This window comes from Narcine bancroftii, chromosome 14 (assembly GCF_036971445.1).
Source record: "Narcine bancroftii isolate sNarBan1 chromosome 14, sNarBan1.hap1, whole genome shotgun sequence".
Taxonomy (NCBI): Eukaryota; Metazoa; Chordata; class Chondrichthyes; order Torpediniformes; family Narcinidae; genus Narcine; species Narcine bancroftii.
In genome coordinates this window covers 53316433-53338764 of record NC_091482.1, presented here as the reverse complement: position 1 = coordinate 53338764, position 22332 = coordinate 53316433, and the positions used below count along the sequence as shown (strand labels likewise).

At 41.1% G+C, this 22332-nt stretch overlaps 1 protein-coding gene across 5 annotated transcripts in view; it reads right to left on the bottom strand.

Moving 5' to 3' along the window:
• LOC138749300 (multiple C2 and transmembrane domain-containing protein 2-like) overlaps window positions 1–22332 on the bottom strand; it is a 328465-nt gene that overhangs the window by 56358 nt on the left and 249775 nt on the right. For 4 of the 5 annotated variants that reach the window (XR_011348548.1, XM_069910510.1, XM_069910509.1 and 1 more), the window contains 2 exons: window positions 12764–12883; window positions 5280–5327 (listed from right to left, as the gene is read on the bottom strand). Coding sequence is in view for 4 of the 5 variants with exons in the window: in XM_069910510.1 (XP_069766611.1) it covers window positions 5280–5327; window positions 12764–12883 (168 nt within the window). In the remaining variant the exon portion in view is untranslated. Of the gene's footprint in view, window positions 1–4068; window positions 4447–5279; window positions 5328–12763; window positions 12884–22332 lie in introns of those variants that run through there. The other variant, XM_069910511.1, reaches the window with a different exon arrangement.

Below are 22332 nucleotides of genomic sequence, written 5' to 3'. Positions count from 1 at the left end.
ATTGCTAGCATAGGGATTGCTTGTTATGCAATGGCATGGGGAGTTGGGTGCGATACTGACCAGCTCTGTTCCATTGGCAAGTAGATTGTGGAACAGCAGCATTCCTTTCAGAACAATGAAAATGGGCAACCAAGCTTGTTTGACTTTAGAATCGTCAATCACAAAATCATACAGGACAGAAGCAGCCCTTTCCACCAACCAGGTCTGTGCTGACCATCGAGCACCCATTCTCGCTTTATTCTCACCACATTTTCATCAACTCTTTCCTCTCGCCCAGACTCTACCCCTCATCCACAACTGACTACAGCCAACTAACTTTGGGAGGTGGGGGGAAACCAGGATACCTGGGGAAATAAAAACTCATGCGGCCACAGGGAGGTCTGAACCCCATTTTGCTGAAACTGTTGAGGCAGCAGCTCTGCTGCATGCGGCCTTGCACTGCCAAAGCGAACTTCACAAGACCTTGCAGTCCCAGAAGTAACCACCTGACAGCCATGAGAAGGTAGCTCCACATGCCAGTGTATGACCACCCAGACAATGCACTGCTGTTTATTTTTGTTGGACATTTTGGTCAGGAGCTCTGTGATGGAATAAACAAGGAGTGGCCAAAGAGTCAGCTCATGAGCTATATGGGGCTCTTTGACGTGCAATGTGCGACAATGCAAGGACATATGACAGCTGGAGGAAATAGCAGGGCACCTGAAGCCGCCCCAGGACACTCCGAATCCCTGCAGCCAGATCGAGCAGTCCCAGGATGGTCACAACCTGGGCTGTGTGACCAGGATAAGGAAGAGGAACTGGGCACTGGAGGAACAGACCCGGCAGAGGAGCGGAGAGAGCAACGCACGCCGGTGTCGAGCTCTCCTCACTCGGGCCACACCACAGCAGAGCACTGCTAATGTGGAGAGTGTGGTAGGAGGGTCAGGCGAAGCAGAGGGTTCTCAGCAGGGACAGGTCGGGAAGCCAGGGCTGGGCCAAGAGACCTCTGAAGAGGCAAGGCCTGCCCCAGAGGCGGGGAGTCTGTCCAGGGTGGGAGCAAGATGGGGAGAAGAGGCTGGAGGACCTCATCCAGGTGCCAAACGAGGACTGAGCTCGAGCTGGCAGTAGCAGTGAAGGTCCTGCCAGTGGTCACAGGCAAGCCTTGGGCCCACAGGATGGAGAGTCAACACTAAGGTTAGACTGCTCCACACCCCAGCCTCCACCCTCAGAAGCTGCTCCCCCACCCTGCTGGTGACTGGGGAGCAGAGGGTGGGACAGGGAGGAATATAGCTGTGCACACCCCCCACCCCAACCTCAGCCTCACCCCCTGGTGCAGGAGACAGCTTTGCATTGTGCACTCAGCTGTGGATGCTGTAATGGTGCAGAGACCAGTGGTAGAAGCAGTCCCGAAGAGAACCTATCAGAAGCAGAAGCCGATCATCCTGCTCATCGAACTTGCTCTTACCTTCAGTGAGATCTCAGCCATTATGGCCGTGGACCCAGTTCTGCCTTCCCCCCTCCCCCCTCCCTCATATCCCTTCAATCCCCTACGATACAAAAATCTATTTTACTGTTATCTTAAATATATTTAATGAGGCAGCTTCTACTGCTGCCTTGGGCAGAGATATACACAGAAAATCAGTCAGGATTTTGAAAATATTTGGTACTTTCTGATTATTGAAACAATAAATAGTTTAAAAATGACATGCATGAAAAATATGTACATGCATTTCTTAATATTTATATAAAAATGTTGTTACAAAATATGCATGTCAGAGTAAAAACTTGTAGGTAAATTTGTTCATGTCTTGTAGCTCTCAAACATCTGAAATTTTATCATATGTGGCTCTTAGGTTAAGTAGGTTTAACCACCCCTGGCATAAACTATATCTACCGAGAAGGAAATCAGAATTGTTTTGAAATGTTCAGCTCAAAGACCGTGATGCGATTCCCAACTAGTTCTTATATTAAAAAAAATAACTAGTTATTGTTTGTCAGTCTGTGGAAGCTGCAGCGCAGATAAATCTGTCCTGTGAACAACTTACAAGAAAATATAGCAAAACACGGCAGCTATTTAGCCCATTAATAAATGTAGCCTGTCAAAGTTATCAGAAAAAAGACAATTCTGCCGGCTGCTTTCAAGAAAAGGAATGTCACACTTTATGTTTTTTTGCTTCTTGGTGTTTAGTGGAGCGTACCATGAGTTCCTTCGCTTCACACCAGGCTCAGACTAAGGCACTCTGCAAATTGCGGACACAGACGGGATTCCTGCACTTCAGCCGAGTGATGACTCCGAAGAAAATGGAAACAGCTCAAATCTCACACTTGAACGTTCGAGAGGCGATGGTGGCAGAATAACGTGCAAAGAACAAATATTTTAAACGAGTGATGTTTTAATGGACGATTTGGCAAGTGTGCATTTTTAAATGCCTTTAAGTGGAAACCCAAACTAAAAATAATAAACAATTTGATGTGCCATCTGAATTGTGGTATCTTAACTGTGGTGGGTTTTGATCTTGGAAAACGTGCATTTTATTTGCAAGGTTTAAATTTATTGATGGCGATCTGTTTCAGTTGACCGGAGGAAATGGAGGGAGTTAAATTAGTTTTCGGTTGTATTGCAAAAAAACAATAAACAATGTAAAATAAACTTGGGCAGAGTGCTAAATGGGCTGCCATTTGTCATTCGGCCATTCTTAACCAATAGATTTCCCCCCAGTGCCCTCACCACCCACCCCCCCCCGCATCATTCGGCTTTTAATCCTCGACTTACGACCATAATTGGGACAGAAGGATCGGTCGTATCTCGAAATGGATGCAAGTCGGAATTTTGTCTGCATGCCTGGAGTACTGAAATCTTAAAGCAAACTTTTTAATCAAACCTTTTCCTTCATCGTACATTTGACGATAACAATTTGAAGCTTCCTGAATTTGTCGATCAACCTTAGTGAATCTTTCCACGTTTTGGACAATGCTTACCTTGTCAGTTGGCGTCCCGGGGTCCATAGGCTGGGTGCGGGCATCTTGATTCTGCATGCGCACAGGGATCGATATGGTTACACCCAGCCAACGGACCCCGGGACGCCAACTAACAAGAGTAAATACGCACATTTTGGCTCTTACATGCCCTGAATCCCTGTTATAGGTTGTCAAATACAAAATAATCCATGTACGTTTTATATTTTTTTCTTTTTTTTAAATTTTCAGTCATATACTCAGATGGACACAAGGTGGAGAGTATTTGTATCGCTAACAACTAGACAGGGTCTATAGCAATACTTCTGGAGGAGGTTAGAGTAACAGGTGCCATCACTATTTTATCAGGTCAAATTGTTTGATTTAAAAAAAAATATTTACAGTACAGTAGAAGCCGATTCCAACACACAGCCACTTTATCTGTAGTAAGTCCTATGGTTTAGAGTCCAATACACTCTGAATGGGCAGGGAGTGGGGGTTAAATCTGTCACAACTCACTGTCACTGGATGCTACAGTGACATATTTTGCTGCGCTGATCACACCACTCAGTTCTCATCCCCAAATCAGGCTTGGTACAGGATAGCAGCATGCCTAGCTCTAGCCAGTGCCCTGAGCATCAGGTGACAAGTCCTCAACTTCATACTAAGCCAACGAATGATGAGCAGAAGTTGACCAACCCAACCCTTCAAGCCCATTCTGCTATTGAAAAAGATTATTGCTCTTTTTCGAATATCTCAAGAGGATGATGTATTACTTCGTTGATAGCCAAATGTGCAGTTTTGAGAAAATGGAAAGATAATACCCCACCTACACACGCACAGTGGCTAAACAATATTATGTCTTGCTTAAACTTTGAAAAAAATTAGATACGTTATCAAGGATTCAAATATCAAAATCCAAAAGACATGGGGGCTCATTTATGGACAACTATCAAAATCTTTCATGTTGTTCTGGAATTTTGGCATGGTGTTGTCCCAGTCCAAGAAGGTGTTTGCTTGATTCATACATGTCAAATTTAAACCTTGCTTTCGAGGAAGGGGTTTTGAAACTTTTAAACTTTTTTTTGTTGTTATGCTTTATTTTATTTTCAAGAATATGCTCTGGATTCCTCAATTATGATCATATTTGTAATTTTTTAATAATATGATGGCACATTGTTTCAATTCTTTATACTTTAAATATCAATAAAATATTTTAAAAGGAAAAGATTGTGCATTCCTCTACCTAATCTCAGTAAACTTTCATCCCCTTGCTTGTCAACAATCTATCTACTGTCTTAAAAATTTTTAAAAGAGAATGTCAATGTTCCATGACCTTACAAGCACAATAATTTGACCAAATCTTGCTCTTAAATATGCAACTTGTTACTTCTAAATGGAGACTCAAATTCTGGAGAAAACATCCTCTCTGCATCAGGTATCAGTGTGGGGACAGAGAAGACCATGCACTGCACAATCGAGCCCTTAGTCTACCACAGAATGGAACTCTGTCTGAGAAAAACACAAAAGTTAGTAGAGGCTGTGATTGAAGTAAAAACACAAAGCTGGAGAAACTCAGCAGGTCAAACAGCAAGCTTTATATGGCAAAGATAAAGATACAGAACCAATATTTCGGGCCTGAGCCAGAAAGTGGGATTAGTCAAAGGAGAAGTTGCTGAGGGCGAGAACAAGTTCTGCCAGACGGAGGAGGGCGGTGATGAAGGTGGGAGGACTGCCTGAGATTCAAGGAGATCTGATATCGTATGATATCATAAACTAAACCATTTCCAAAATTATGATGGCACAGCAGAAGGCCATTCTACCCATCAGGATCTTTCTGCAGATCCAGTAGTTCATGCATCCTTTGTCCAAAGCTTATCCAAATTTTCTGTTTACACCCTCAAGATTTACACCACATATACAAGGCTGCAAGTTCCAAACCTCTGATTAGTCTTCCTACATCATGAAGACTTGGAATACTGGAGGAATTTTGCACTACTCTCAGATAAAAGTACAAATTAACATTTTGTGCTCATAGATATTCAAGCCATCCAAGATGGAAGGGTTTCAGTTTAAAGATAAAGTTTTGAAATGACCTGAAGTATGAAACAGTCTTGCTTTAAGCACATCCACTGCATTGGCCAAGTTTAATTTAATCCATGTAAGCCAAGGTTTGTTTGCTGCCAAAAAACTTCATTCCAATCCTTTGAGAACTATGTCGTACACAACAAAAATTGGCAGAAGGACAGAAAAAAAATGCCTTTTCAAATGATAAAAAAGTTAAATGTTTCAAGCATAAATTAAAATGTTCTCATTGACAAATCATAAGACAAGTTGCCTGTTACCTTCTCATCGTCTTCCTCCTCATCATCAACATCCACATCTTCATCCTCCTGTCAAGGGGTAGAAAACTCCGGTCATTATTTTCTTCGGTTTGCAGATCAGTTTTAAGTCTGGGTTAGTGCCCATTTGAAATAAATCCCAAAAGGGGCTGGGTTGGGATCAGGCCGGAGGTTAAACCAATCACATTATAAAGCCTTCCCTTAACCTGCTGATGAAAGCAGGTCAAGTTTGGGGGAGGGGGGAACATTCTCCCAAGTAGCACAAGGTCCCTTTAGGTATTGCAGGTCTTGGATTTACATTGTTCTCTCTATTGAACACTTGCCAGCCAGATTCCCATACCTTTGGGGAAACCTGTCAGCTCATAGCAGGTGAAGATAGACTCAGCAGATGGTAAATATCTTGATAGCACCCCTTGTGAAAGTGGAGGTTGTGTCACACAAATCCCCACTCCTTGGGTGAATGGTCTGATGACCCAGCAGGCACCTGCCAGCTCCTTATCTGGGGCAGCCCAGTAATCCTTCCTCCCCAACTGGTCGCCACGTCTGCAAATGAGAACGAACTCCAAGGCCCCGTTCACCCATCTTTGCCATGGGTGGCAAAACAGTGCAGAGAGAGTTTCTGCTGCATAGGTACCCATGTTCAAAACTAAACTCTGCTGCTGTTCATGGGAAGTTTGCATGTTCTCCCAGTATCTACACTAGGCTCCTCTGGGCACTCTAGTTTCCTCAACATGCAAGTTGGCAGGTTAATTGGGCAATATAAATTGCCCCTAGTATGTGGGTGAGTAGTAGAATTGGGGGTGGGGGGTGGGGCAGTTAATGTCAATATGAGGAGAATAAAATAGAATTAGTAAAGAATTAACATCGATGGGTTCTGAAAGGCCTGTGTGGATTCAGTAGCCAAAATCTTTTGGACGTAGGTGTCTCTATTCATCTTAACTGCAAGTGTTAACTCTGTATCTTAAGACACATATTGATTATGGTTGTGGAGTGTCTGGCCAGAGGTAATAAGCTCTTCCTATCTACTTTGTCATGAATTCCACTTGTTATGTTTCCATGAGATTGGCTCTCGCCTCTCTACCTTTCAGGGAATATAAACATGTTCTCCTCCAATTCACATTTGACAGAACCCCCCCACTCCCCCCCACCCCCGCCACAAGAATCAATGTGAAGAACCTTTGTGCTTTCTATCTGCAGGAAGGTCAGAATTGTACACATTACTCAAAGTGTGATCCCATCTGAGCCCAAATACCACTGCATCCTGCTGTTGTAAAGATGTACTGGGCATTGTAGAGAAAGACGAGGCTCTGTTCCTGTGATGTCTGGACATAATTATCCTTCCAATTTCCCTCCCTTGTTAACCTGCCTGACCAAGAAATTGTTTAGTGATGGGTTATGGGGTGTCCTTGTGTTGGTCTTTTGGAGAAAGGTCCATCTGCTCAATAGATATCCGATCTTTAGAAGGTAAAACACAGGATTATGTTGACACCGTGGTTAAGTGAAAAAGAAAACCCCACAAATGCTGGAGAAACTCAGCAAGTCAAACAGTGCCTTTATGTAGCAAAGGTACATTGCCAATGTTTCAGGCTTGAGCCCTCCAATCTTTAGAAGATCGTCTCTGCATCACCGAGAGCTTGATGTTGGTTTAAGACGCAAATGCGCAGATAATCTTGCCTTGCCAAATCGGTCTATCTGCTGTGAGGAGGGAATTGGGGGAAAACCAATACCATGTCTGGTTGGGTAGTAAGGTGCAGAAGAAAGAGACTGCAGATAACTAGAAACAGGAGCAAAACACAAATTGCTGGAAGAACTCAGCAGGTCGAGGGACATCTATAGAGGTGAAAGAATGGTTGAGAAACTGCACCAAGACTTGTTGGGTAAGCATGAGGTGATCCCCTAGCCATTTTCAGAAAGAGTCGCATAGGCCACATTGATTGGGAAAAGGAAACTGCTGTCCCATTAAGTTCTGAGCTACAATGCACGTCCCTCAGAACCACCATCTGCTCCTGCCACTCTGATCCAGGATCATCTTGACCACTTAATTCTTGACTACTCAGTTCTGGTAAACCATCACACAGCTCTCTCTGATCATTCTATCCCAAGTAGCACAAGGTCCCTTTAGGTATTGCAGGTCTTGGATTTGCATTGTTCTCTCTATTGAACACTTGCCAGCCAGATTCCCATACCTTTGGGGAAACCCGTCAGCTCATAGCAGGTGACTTCCAGTTCCTCTTAACTTCCTAGCAAGCAGATGATGTCAGACCATTCATTTTGTTTTGATTTTGGAATGATCAGTCATTGAAGTGAGCTGTGGAATCTCTCATGTTCATCACTCAGTAACTAAGCTCCTGTTTTCCCTGTCACAGACATCCTCTTGTGGTTTATCACACTGACCATGGATTACAGTCACTACCGGTCCAGAAATGGATTGAAGATTTAAAGACAAGGGTTTGGGAATGGATTGGAAGAAGGAAGATTCTCATCACACAGTTTCTGCCTCTGACACTGTGCCCTTGGATTTCTAGCACCACCATCTACATAACAGGGAACAACTCAGACGTTGCTCTTAATCCCATTGGAATCACAAGCCGTACAGATCTGGTTTCCTTCAGGATGCAAGGGTTAGTGTAGGCTGTTGTTGGCGGGTCTTAAAACCTCATGATTAGAAAAGCAAAAGCCAGATAATGAACATGAATGGACTCGACGGGAGGCAAGAGATGAGCATACACGAGTTCTCATTAGGGTGACACGGTTAAGGCAATGCGGTTACAGTGCCAGTAACACAGCGCTGTCCGTAAGGAGTTTGTACATTCTCTCTGTGTCTGCATGGGTTCCTCCAGGCGGTCCTGTTTCCTTCCACCCTTCAAAGACTGCAGGGATTGTAGGTTAATTGAGTGTAATTGGGTGGCACAGGCTTGTGGGCCAGAAGGGCCTGTTATTGTGCTGTATATTCACCAGTATAACAGCTTTTCTGCAGATCCTATCTCAGAGACTGTGTGATTCAGATCCTCAAAGTCCTAAAATAATTCCATTCTCCTGAGACTGAACAGACTGATGTTCTTTTCTTCAGCACAGAGAATCCTGAGAGTTGACCTGATTGAGGTCTTTAAAATTATAAATGGATTCAATACTGAAGGTGCAGAGACCATGTTTTTTTTTACTTGTGGAGAACCCAAAATAAGGCACTATAAATATAAAATGTTCTCGAATAAGGAGGGACTGCTGGAGAAAGTTCCTTTCTCGAAAGGTGGATGCAAAGTTGTCTTCATTGCCAGGATTAATTGCGGGGAACTGCATGGTCATTTTAAGGAAAAGTTAGATGAGCATAAATATAAGAAAAAAAATTTATATGTTGAAAAAAATAGAGGTTAGAGCATAAGCAGAAACGCAAACCATTTGGGGTTAAAAGTCCCTGAGTTTTGTCCAATCCACTCCTCTGTAATTGACAGCTTCTTGCTTCCAGGTGTGGTCTCAGTGTAATGCCAAAAAATACACTGTTACAGTAAGGCTCCAATAATCTTGGACATACAGGACCTGGTGATGATGGGACTGGCAGATTTTCCAGATTTCTGAATGTAATTCCCAGTATACTTTAAATGAGCTTTCCAGAATGTCTCTCAGTATTATAAATTCTCCATTGAACTCAATAAGCTTCAGGGGAACGTGGAGACCTGGTGGGTCTCAGGGGAATGCAGGGACAAGTGAGATATGAGGGGACTGACAAGTCTTGGGGGAAACATGGGAAACATTACCCCATGAAACAAATGCTGAACCATCAGAATTTCTGAATGGACAAATTTCAAGTTATCAGCGTTTTACTGTACTGGGGCCAAATGCTTATTGAAGGGAACTCATACTGGGCAATGAATTACAGTCCCCCATTACATTTCCACTGAGTTCAAATATAAATTAGATGCACACTGATTATCGGCACGGTTAGCGCAATGCCTTTATGGGGCCAGTGAACCAGGGTTCGAATCCCGCGCTGTCTGTAAGGAGTTTGTATGTTCTCCTCGTGTCTGCGTGGGTTTTCTCCAAGGGCTCCAGTTTCCTCCCACCATTCAAAAAGTACCGGGCGTGGAGGTTAGTGGGGTGTAAATTGGGTGGCGCGGACTCATGAGCCGAAATGGCCAGTTACCGTGCTGTATGTCTAAATTAAAAGTCTCTTTTTCTCAAGATAATCCACTTCAGCATCCTGCAGGTATTTCCCCCTTCCCCATCGACTCCTTCCCAAAAAAACCCATCCCTCTAGTTCATTAAGTACTGGAGGAACTCAGCAATGGATTCCTGAAGAAGGGCTCAGGCCCGAAACATCAGCTGCCTTTTACTGCGGGACCTGCTGAGGTTCTCCAGCACTCGACCACAGCATCTGCAGATTGTCTTAGATTTGCATCCCTCTGGTTATGAGAGTATGAATGGCTTTCAGCAGGGAATGGATGCCATTACCACACAACACGTTGTGCAGACATGGAGCCAGGTTCTGTTCTCATCTTGTGGGCTTTGATTTTACTCTTCGTTAAGGGTTGGAGCTGAAGAGAGATCATTCCAACAATGTGGGACTAAAATCAAATACTGACGAGAAAGAGATTGAAATGGTCACTTCACTGCAGAAAATAACAATTTCCCCACCCATTTTGATTTCAGATGTACCACCTGTCAGAGGCTTGAAGATGAAGTACAACTGCCTGAGGGTTTCAAAGGTTCAAAGATTCCTTTTATTGTCACGTTATAATACATTAAAAATGTAACATACATGATGCAGTTCAACTTTTATCTGCCGTGAGGCAAACAAAGAGTTGCCACGAGCATTGCCTGGCGCCCCTAACGATAGGAGAAAGAAAAACAAAAGAGAGTCCCTTCGGAGACACCAGTCCCTTTCACATTGACACCTTATCCCAGTACTTACTTAAAGGGCCTGTGTGAATGCTTGCGTATTGGAACGCGGGCGTCAAATCACTCCGGGGATGGACCGCCTGGGTAGGGTGTATCACCCTAGGGGTCATCTGATGCCTGTGTGCCAATTACCCCCATGTGAAAGGAGCATGGACTATCCAGGGACAAAGTAGTGACAAGTTGATAACATTTTTGCATGAGTGAAGGAAACAAAAGATTAAAGAGATATAAATTTTGAATTCAACTTACTAAATCCTGATCAATGTATTGTGATCTTGCAAAATTAATCATGCTTAATTAAAACATAATTAAACACTGTACACAGCACACGATGAGCCCTCCATCCCTGTTGTTGTGCCAACCTATATAACCTATATACATTTATAAAAGACTGTGGGAAAGTGGTGGCGGCAAAAAAATACACAGGGTCCAAAATTTATAAAGACCGTGGGAAAGTCAGAGAGAGAGAGAGAGAGAGGGAGCACACTATGGTGGACCTGTCCTCCCAGAATTCCATGAGGCAGAGGAAGGGCTGTATGCACAGAGCACTCATGAAGGGGTATCTATGCTGCATGGAATTCTGGGAGGGCACGTCTGCCATCGCTTGGTGCATCACTCCGATGTCACCAGTGGAGGTTAGGTGCCCCTCTCCACAGGGATGCTTGGCGATGAGTGTGAAAGGATGCAGAGAACTAGTTAACAGTGGAACAGCAAAAACGGCTTCTTTAACTGGTTCATTGAACGGCCAATTTATGGGTTAGTCAGTGTGAAAAGGCCTACTGAGTGTCCATGAATTCGCCTCCAGCGCTCCCACAGCCGCAAAAACTCCTATTCGATCCATGGGCAAACTGAGCTCCAGATCCAGTCCTTTGATGTGATCAGGAAATCTTCAGCACCCGAGCCTTTGTGGGTCCCTCAGCCGCTGGCTCTTTTATGGATAACTCTTAATTATAGAATTGCCTTCAAATGGCTTTTCGTTCCATTTCTGCCTCTGCCATTTTTGCCTCTTCTCCCTCCCCAACCTTACTTCAAAAGTCCTTGAAAACAAGCTGCTGAATTTTTCCGAGGTTGACTTGTTCAGGGGATGAGCCTTGGGGGTAGTGTAAATTCCTCATCTCGTTCCTCAGAACTCTGTCACCACTCCTACCATTACTCCACATCGTGTGACGGACACTTCATTTCCCACCCCCCCCCCCCACCACAAAAGCAAAATGGGATTTATGTACCAGAACCAGGGATGTTGCAGCATCAAGATAGAAGTGTCATAGAGCAGTTTTCCAGTCATATATATAATTAATGGCCAGTTTGCTGGAAGTCAATATCTTGGCTATAATAGGGATTGCTTGGTTATGGATGAATAAAAAGGTTCTAAGGAGGTGGCCAACAACATACTTTTGAATGTATTGGCCAGCCAATTAAAGTCATGGCAGAAGAAAAAAATGCACTCTGTGTAAGAATTCACACAGACGTAAACTGGAAGACTGAGCACCCCATGTTTTAGCCCAAATGAATCTGCAGTGAAACCCAGTGGGAGTCTGATCTTGATGTGGCAATTCGGGCCACATCCCGAATTATAAGCATAAAGAGCGATCTTCACCCATTTAGGTTCATCTTTCAAGTGTTAACACTCTACTTCCCCCTTCATCCCGTTGGCCGTTCATAGCATTTGTCCAGGAAGGTGAGGGTCAAGCCCGAATCGCCACATCAAGATCAGACTCCGACTGGTTAAGCAGGGCACGTGATTGGAAGATGGCGGCGGACTTAGGCTCTGCTTCCCAAATAAAATAACGGAAACCAAGCTCAGACCAGACCTAGTGTTGTGGTCAGTCTCACTCCATCTCGTTTACATCTTCAAGCTTACAGAGCCCTGGGGGGGGATGCAGTTGAAGGAGGCCGATGAGTGAGGTACCCTGAGCTTGCAGCTGATTGAAGGCAAAGTCGGCCGCAGAGAATTTGTAGCCACATCGACATCAAGGCCTACTCAGGGAGTGCAAGGAGAGACATAACGATAAGCAGGTCTAGAGCTGCTGAAAATGGTAGTCAGTGGCTTGGGATAAGGAGAAAGGATTCCATCTGGGCCCCCAAATGAGTGAATGGCATCTGGGGAGGGGGGTGAGCCAAGGAGGCCAAGATTCACTGCTGAACCCTCCGGAGGTGCCGTGGGTCTATCAGCGAAACACTGAGGAAGGAGGGAGCCCACTTGATAACCCTGAAGATCCCACCACACTTGGCTACCCCGCAGAGTCTAGGCAGCAAGTATCAGGAATGCAATAAGGGATTTTAACGTCAAGTCCTACTTACATACATCTCTCAGCAACAGCGGGATCTCTACCCCCCAGGAGTTCCAAATATACATCCATAATATGTTTCAAAAGGTTTGCGGGTCACAGGCTAACAAAGGGCCAAATGAAGGTGAATATAATTATATTAATTAAACAGCATGAAAACTCCACATAAAATGGATACAATAATAATATTAAATTAGGATTATGTGCTGTACTAATAATGCTCTTCTTTTGGGGAAGGTTCCTTTGGTTATTTTATAAAAAGCACCATTCCTGCGCTTGAGAGAGAAAGGATTGTTAATAACTCACCATGCACTGCTGGCTGACAACCTTCCCTCTGGCAATCTGAATGTAGTTCCAGGCAAAAAGCATCAGGAGTGCAAGTGGGAGCATGTAGATCTCAAACGTCCAGACAATCACCAAATACAGCTGTAAAAAGAGAGAGCTGTCAGTAATGCCTGAGAGAAAATCTAAAGAACATTTTTAAAAAAACACATCTGGGATGTATTGAAAGAGGACGGACAGCTTTACTTTCTCAGCTATTAAACACACAAGGAGGTTTAAAAAGACAATTTGGAGTGAACACTGCAGTTATTAGTTCTTTTAAAAAATATATATATATTTTTCACACTATGAACCTTACTGACCAAAATACATAGACATTTTTCTCTTGAATATAGAGTGTCATTTTCTCCCCCCTCCCTTCCCTCCCTCCCTAACCCCCCTTCCTATTTATTCAAAGTTCAATCTATATTAAACCCGTTAAACAATGTCGTCGCATAATAAAAATAAACAAAAAATTTTTATCTTTTACTTTTATATACTGAGTCAGTTCATTTCGTTGTCTTCTCCTTCTGTCATTTTAGGTGGTGGAGATCCGTGGTAGGATTTCTCTATTGTGTTTCATGCATGGTTCCCATATTTGTTCGAATATTGTGATGTTATTTCTTAAATTATATGTTATTTTTTCTAATGGAATTCATTTATTTATTTCTATGTACCATTGAATTCTCAAGTTGTCTTCTAATTTCCAGGTTGACATTATACATTTTTTTGCTACAGCTAAGGCTATCATAATAAATCTTTTTTGTGTTCCATCCAAATCGAGTCCAAATTCTTTATTTCTTATATTACTTAGAAGGAAGATCTCTGCGTTTTTTTGGTATGTTGCTTTTTGTGATTTTATTTAATATCTGGTTTAGATCTTCCCAAAATTTTTCCACTTCCTCACATGCCCAAATTGCATGTATTGTTGTTCCCGTTTCCTTCTTACAGCGAAAACATTTGTCTGATACTGTTGGGTCCCATTTATTTAACTTTTGGGGCGTGGTGTATAGCCTGTGTAATCAATTATGTTGTATCATGCGTAACCTCGTGTCTATTGTATTTCTCATAGTTCCGGAGCAGAGCTTTTCCCATGTTTCATTCCTTATCTTTATGTTTAGATCTTGTTCCCATTTTTGTTTAGGTTTACAGTTTGTTTCCTCTTTCTCCTTTTCTTGCAGTGTTTTAAATTATCATTGTGTCTGTAATCACATATTCAAAATTGCTTTCTTCTGGTAACCTCAGACTGTTTCCCAATTTGTCTTTCAAGTAGGTTTTCAGTTGGTGGTATGCAAACATTGTAGCGTGAGTTATATTTGTCCTTCATTTGTTCAAAAGATAATAATTTATTTCCCGAAAAACAATTTTCTACTCTTTTGATCTCTTTTCTCTCCCATTTTCTGAAGGAAAGGTTATTTATTGTGAAAGGGATTAGTTGATTTTGTGTCAATATTAATTTTGGTAGTTGATAATTTATTTTATTCCTTTCTACGTGAATCTTCTTCCAAATGTTGAGCAGATGGTGCAATACTGGTGAATTCTTATGTTCTACCAATTTTTCATCCTATTTATATATATGTTCAGGTATCTTCTCCCCTATTTTATCTAGCTCTAATCTGGCCCATCCTGGTTTTTCCCTTGTTTGATAAAAATCTGATAGATATCTTAATTGTGCTGCTCTATAATAATTCTTGAAGTTTGGTAGCTGTAAGCCTCCTCATTTGTACCATTCTGTTAATTTATCTAGTGCTATCCTCAGTTTCCCCCCTTTCCATAAGAATTTCCTTATTATTTTCTTTAGCTCCTTGAAGAATTTCTCTGTTAGGTGAATTGGTAATGATTGAAATAGGTATTGTATCCTTGGGAAGATGTTCATTTGAATACAGTTTATCCTTCCTATCAGTGTTAGTGGTAAGTCTTTCCAGTGGTCTAAGTCGTCTTGTAATTTTTTCATTAATGGCTGATAATTTAGTTTATATAGATGGCCGAGATTATTATTTAGTTGTATACCTAGGTATCGAATTGCTTGTGTTTGCCATCTAAATGGTGATTCTTTCTTAAACTTTGTGAAATCCGCATTATTAATTGGCATTGCTTCACTTTTATTTACGTTGATCTTGTATTCTGATACTTCTCCATATTCCTTCAATTTCTTATGCAATTTTTTAATTGATATTTCTTGTTCTGTTAAGTATATTATAACGTCATCTGCAAATAGACGGATTTTATATTCCTTCTCTTTTATTTTTATCCCTCTTATTTTATTTTCTGTTCTTATCAGTTCTACTAGTGGTTCTATAACTAACGCGAACAGTGAGGGAGATAGTGGACATCCCTGCCTTGTTGATCTGCTTAATTTAAATTGGTTTGATATATATATCCATTTACTGTCACTTTCGCCAATGGTCCCTTATATAATGCTTTAATCCAATTCATATATTTTTCTGGTAGGTTGAACCTCTGTAGTACTTTGAATAAATAATTCCATTCTACTCTGTCAAAGGCTTTCTCTGCGTCTAAAGCAACCGGTACTGTTGGAGTTTTGTTTCCTTGTACTGCATGGATTAAGTTAATGAATTTACAAATATTGTCCGTTGTTCGTCTTTTTTTAATAAATCCAGCTTAATCTAGTTCTACTATTTTTGGTACACAGTCGGCCAATATGTTTGCTAATAGTTTAGCTATTATCTTATAATCTGTGTTAAGTAGAGATATTGGTCTATATGATGTTGGTGTTAGTGGATCTTTCCCCGTCTTTGGTATTACTGTAATTATTGCTGTTTTGCATGAATCTGGTATGTTTTGTGTTTTTTCAATCTGGTTCATTACTTCCAGGAGAGGAGGAATTAATAAGTCTTTAAATGTTTTATAGAATTCTATTGGGAGTCCATCCTCTCCCGGTGTTTATTGTTCGGTAGTTTTTTTAATATCTCCTGTATTTCTTCTATTTCAAATGGTTTTATTAATTTATTTTGCTCCTCTGTTTGCAATTTCGGTAGTTCAATTTTAGTTAGAAATTCATCTATTTTGTCTTCTTTCCCTTTGTTTTCAGTTTGATATAGTTGTTCATAGAATTCCCTGAAGTTTTCGTTGATCTCCGTTGGGTTATATGTAATTTGTTTGTCCTTTTTCCTTGATGCCAATACCATTCTTTTAGTTTGTTCTGTCTTAAGCTGCCACGCTAGTATTTTGTGCATTTTTTTCTCCTAGCTCATAATATTTCTGTTTTGTCTTCATTATGTTCTTCTCCACCTTATATGTTTGTAGTGTTTCATATTTTATTTTTTTGTCTGTCAATTCTCTTCCTTTAGTTGTATCTTCCTTTATTGCTAATTCTTTTTCTATATTTACTATTTCCCTTTCCAACTGCTCTGTTTCCTGATTGTAGTCCTTCTTCATCTTAGTTACATAACTTATTATCTGTCCTCTGATGAATGCTTTCATTGCGTGCCATAGTATAAACTTATCTTTCACTGATTTGGTATTTATTTCAATGTATATTCTAATTTGTCACTCAATTAATTCTCTAAAATCCTGTCTTTTAAGTAGCATGGAGTTTAATCTCCATCTATACATTCTCGGTGGGATGTCCTCCAGCTCTATTGCTAATAACAGGGGTGAGTGATCCGATAACAATCTAGCTTTATATTCCATTTTCTTAACTCTTCCTTGAATGTGGGCTGATAACAGGAATAGGTCTATCCTTGAGTATGTTTTATGTCTACCCGAATAATATGAGTATTCCTTCTCCTTTGGGTGTTGTTTCCTCCATATATCCAAAAGTTGCATTTCCTGCATCAATTTAATTATAAATTTGGTTACTTTGTTCTTTCTGTTAGTCTTTTTTCCAGTTTTATCCATGTTTGAGTCCAAATTAAGGTTAAAATCCCCTCCTATTAGTATATTCCCTTGCGTATCTGCGATCTTCAAAAAGATAGCTTGCATAAATTTTTGATCTTTTTCATTAGGTGCGTATACATTGAGTAAATTCCAAAATTCTGAATATATCTGACATTTTATCATTACATATCTCCCTGCTGGATCTATTATTTCCTCTTCTATTTTGATTGGTACATTTTTATTGATTAATATAGCTACTCCTCTGGCTTTTGAATTATATGATGCTGCTGTTACATGTCCTATCCAATCTCTCTTTATTTTCTTGTGTTCCACTTCAGTTAGATGTGTTTCTTTCACGAATGCTATGTCATTTTTTTCTTTCTTCAGTAAATTTAGCAGCTTCTTCCTTTTGATTTGGTTATGTATTCCGTTAATATTTAAAGTCATATAGTTCAACATGGCCATTTCATTCTTTGTTTATCTTTCTTTTCCATTTCCTCATCACCACCTTCCCTTCTTATCCATTTCTGTTTTCTTTTATTGAACATATTGTAAGACAACACTTCTAAAACATAAAATATTTCCACTATTCCCACATCTAAAATTCCTTTAACCCCAATAGTCCCTCCCCTCTCTGAGTTGCCCTTTGTCCCTTGTCGGGCAACCACATCTCCCCTCTCCATTTGAATTTGCGAATTCACTCGCAAGCGTCAACTGATTTCGCAGTGACCGTAACTCTTCCCCACCTAGCCCCCCCCAGAAAAGATTTTAATCTTCATATATAACAAAGTTCACTCTCTTAATTCCCTCCTTGCTTCCTTTCTTCCCCTTCTTAGTTCTTACTTATACTTTATTCTTCTTCCTTATATATAGTTTGCGGTCATTTTTGTTCTTGTTACATCTCTTCATCTCTCTGACTGTTTTGTAGGTGTTCTGCAAATTTTTGTGCTTTTTCCAGATCCGAGAACAGTTTGCTTTGCTCCCCTGGGGTAATTATTTTAAGTACCACTGGATATTTTAACATAAATTTATAACCTTTTTTTCCATAGGGTCGTTTTTGCTGTGTTAAACTCCTTCCTCTTCTTCAGGAGTTCAAAACTTATGTCTGGGTAGAAATTTTTTTTTGACCTTTGTATTCCAGTGGTTTTTTTGTCTTTTCTTATTTTTTTCATTGTTATTAGTTCTTGAAGGATCAATTCAAGATGGCAGCTATGCTGTGAGATGCAGGTTCTAATAATCTCCTTTGTATTGAATGGAACCCCTTCAAACAGAAGCAGCCTTGTTTGCCAGGTACTCTGGAATGATTTCCCCTTCACCAGGGGGAGAATCCAGGGAACGGATATCAATGCAGAAAGGCCCATGAGTAGGGGGTCCATTGTTTGAACATTGCAACTGTGATTAGTTACTGGTGGTGGATGCTCCTTGATGCCTGGGAAACCACGGAGACAACATTTGTGGCCAGGAAGTGCGTAGCAGTCAACTGGAAGTCTGAATCGCATCTAAGTATAGCCCTTTGGAATACGGAAATGTGTTCCCCTTGAGATTACCTATAATCTAAGAAATAAGTATGACAGGTTCTTACAAATATGGCAGTCATATTTGCAAAATGCAGGTACAAATATTTAACTGTGTCCCATCTCATTCACAAGATCCATGATACCCCCTTGAGATCCAAGTAAATTTTGAAAATGTGAAATTTGTGGGGCAGACGAAGGACTCCAGACAATCTCTGTTTCTTTTCATTTTACTCTTTTCTCTTTACTTCATTTCTTTCTTTTCCTTACCTTTTATTTATTTTTCATGAGAGGATGGGGGAGAGTTGGGGGATGGGGATTACATTCTGTATCAAAGATTATTATTTTTACTCTGTATTCAATTTTTTTTCTGTTCTTGTTGATTCCATGTTTGGCATGAAAAATTTAAATAAAATATTCAAAAAAGCCCTCAAAGATGAAGGGAGATGAATCAACCTCAAAGTCACACTTGGTAACTTTTATTCTTTCTGCTCACCACACCAGTCTGGGCTCTCAGCTTTGGCCCCCAACTTTCTTACCTCCACAATACACCTCACTGACTGGTTTACTCTAACGAGGTGTGTGCGTCAATTTTATCAGTGAAGCATGAAAGTCTGCAGATGATGAGAATGTAGTAAAAGTGTACAGAAATGCTGGAGGAACTCAGACAGTCTGGCAGTGTTCATAGAAGGTAAAGTTATATCATCGACGTTTCAGGCCCAAGGTGTGTGGTGATTCTTTGAAATGTTGGTAATGTATCTTTACCTCCTATGGATGCTGAAAGACTGGCTGAGTTCCTACGGCATTTCTGTGTGTCAATTTTATCTAATTACTCTCCACACCATGCAGTGCTTTACTACAATTAAGACCATAAGACACTGCCTATAATTAAAGCACTGTATGAATGCTACCATTTGCAAGGAACAAACCACATTTATTCAAATAATAGCACTTGGTCCCAAGATATCTACCATCAAAGATAACCAAAATACCCCCTAGGTTGTGACAAAATACTGCACAGTAGAAGAAAAACAACAGATGTTTTATGGCAACACCATCAATCACGGGGGGGAATGAGGTTAGCAAAGTGGTTGGTGCAATGCTGTTACAGCGCCAGCGTTTGAATCCCATGCTGTCTGTAAGGAGTTTGCACGTCGACTGTCTGAGGGGGTTTCCTCTAGGTGCTCCGGTTTCCTCCCATCTTCAAAACGTACCTGGCATTGTGGGTTAATTGGGTGTAATTGGGCGGCACGGGCTTGTGAACCGAAAGAGCCCGTTACTGGGCTGTATGTCTTAATAAAAATATTTCAAGTTCAGCACCAGGGACTCGAACAAAAGATTTCAGATTGAGGGAGTACTCTACTGTCCCCAGTGACATCTTTTAGCTCCATTTTTAAAAGTGCAGGGGAAATCATCACTCAATTAACACCATTAAACTGGAATGTGTGTTCTTAATATCATGTTGCACTTCCCGTAAAATGGGATTGGTGCAAGATTATTTCAAACAGTTGCTTGATGGTCAATGAAGACTCAGTGGGTCGAAGAGCCAGATTATGCACTGTATAACTCCAGGGAAGAAAATTTCTAGAATTTACATGATTATTATTGATTTAATTTAATAATCAAAGTGATATATTTTAGTTTGTAGAAATTAGAGACTGCATTTCTGATATTGACTGATATCAATGAAAGTCAGATATGTTAGAGTATACAACTCTTCCCCTTGAGCAACACCGGCTGGAAATCCTGGAATTCCTCCCCTAATAGGATCACCATTACTACAGGACTTGCAGCAGAACAAGAGTACATGCTTCCCAAGGCGAATAGAGGTGGCTAAAGAATATCCCTTGTCAGTGACAACACATTGAATAAACCATTTTTTTTATTTCCAACACAGTAGAAGCCAATTCCAGACATTTAAACCCAAGCTGCCCAAGTACACCCAATTTAACCGACAACGCTGAACGATTTTAAGGGTGGGAGGAAACTGGAGTGCCTAGAGGAAATCCTTGCGGACCAAGAGAGAACTTCCTACAGATAGTGACGGCTTTGAACCCGGGACACTGGTGTAGTAATAGCTTCACATTAAGTGCTACACTAACAGTACCGTCAAAATTCAATGCAAATGAAAATGTTCCTTTATCACTTAATGAATTAAAATGATCTTTCTCATGGCACAGCACTGCAGAACCACAAAGAGATTGGTTCTCACATAGGGGAAAACAAAACTATGATCTGGACCAGCTCATTGGATAGGTCTTTCCCAGATGTTGGCAGCCTGGGCCCTTTCACTGATGTCATGACATCCTCCTTCAAACCAAAAAAAAAAGGCTTTAAGTACTAACCCAGCTTTACTCCATAGCCCAAGTCATTCGACCAAAGCACAGAAAGTGGCAAGGCAACCATACAAGCTCATCGTTCTACATTGATGTGAAACGTTTGCTCTGTCACCAAGGTCATTTGCAGAAAGAAAGGTTGGAAACTATCAAGTCCAATATTTAACACAAAATATGGAGGGGGGAGGAGGGTGTGTCACTGGGAAAAAAAAATCACAATAAAACTAATAGAAAAAAAAAAGCAGGAAAGAGTCAGCAGGGTGTGGTTAGAATTGTGGAGTGAGATCTGATGAAAGGTCAGGGACCTGAAAGGTGGACTCTGTTTCTCACACCACACTGGCTGCCTGGCCCACTAAGTATTTCCAGCACTTACTTCTTTCATTTTATTTCCAGCTGTTCACCTTCAAAGAAAATTCTTCCAGCGGCAACTAGTGTTGAAATTTCCCAAGTGGCAATAAAACAGCCTGTGCCTTCCCTTTTATTGTTTTGTAGTAAGTCATTAAACTGAGCCCTCAGTGGCCAACAGGCCATTTGAAAATGTACCAATATTTACTCCCCAACTGGCATTGCTGAGTCAGATTTTCTACTTGTTATCATATTGTAGAGATGCAACTCGAGCTTCCTGCCGCTCTTAACTTGGAAGAACCTCATTGGCTGCAAAGGGTGCGGCAAATCCTAAAGGAAACGCATAAAATGTCATTGATGATACCCTCAGGTGTTTGAATCTGAATGAGACTCCCAGTACATTTGGCAAGACACTTGACCTCAACAAGCCAGAGACCTTTTTACTAATCAGCCATAACATTCAGACCTCTTGAAGGGCTAACTCAAAGTGCTCATTCAACTGAATACTATTCAGGTTTTTTTTTAAGATATTCCACTCTCCATCAAGACAAGAAATCTGCAAATGATGTTTCATGTTTTTTATCCCCCCTCTGAAGAGTGAAGATTCACCATCTCAAAGCACACATCTGGAAACTATTTTTCCCCCATCTTGATGCGTATGCTTTCTCAGGATATTTTAAGCAACACTGGCTCAGAACACATATCAGGTAATTATTTTATAAAACCGTTCAACCGTCACACTTAGAACATAGAAAAGATGTGAAGAATAGCTTGTTTAGAGCCGCAAACGGCTCATATATTACGGTTAAAGGCTCGGCAGTAAAAACACTTATTAAGTGTAACCATTGTCCTGTGAGCTCATTGCAGAAGTAATCGCCTTAAAATAAAGTGTAAAAATCCAATAACTTTGCATCAGGGGAATAATTTAACTTCCAGTCCAGGCCAAATAAAATGCAAATCCATTCTACCTCAGTGTGAGCGCAATTAGAAAGTTGCAGTCACACGGCATGAAAAACTAACTTGAAGCAAAAGGGCAACCTTAGGTAGGTTGTAGTAAACTATGTCGGGCCCAGGAGAGAGGAACCTTAATTAGATAACTGCACCACGCATTTTAAGGGCCGAGGCTGAAATAATTGACAAGAGTTTTATCAGCTGTAAAATAATTTACAGAATCTTGCAGCACAGGGGGCAACTACTTAGCCTATCGTTAACATATTCTCTCCTTCGTGGAATTATCCAATTCATCTCCCTTCCTCACTCTTCGGCCAAAACCCTGAATGATGTAATTTACTTTGTGCAATTAACGTTTGCACTGTTTGAGTGTCTCCTATTCCAACATTCTCCCCTCTTCTCAGGGCACGAACATCCTGGCAGGGTAGACAAAATACCTAAACCTTCAGCAGACCTGATGAAGTAACCAATCATCATCAATTCGTCCAATGCCAGCGATGCAGAGCTTTTTACTTTAGGTGCCAGGGCTCACCAAAAATGGCAACAAGGAGGTCTCGCGAGACCTGGC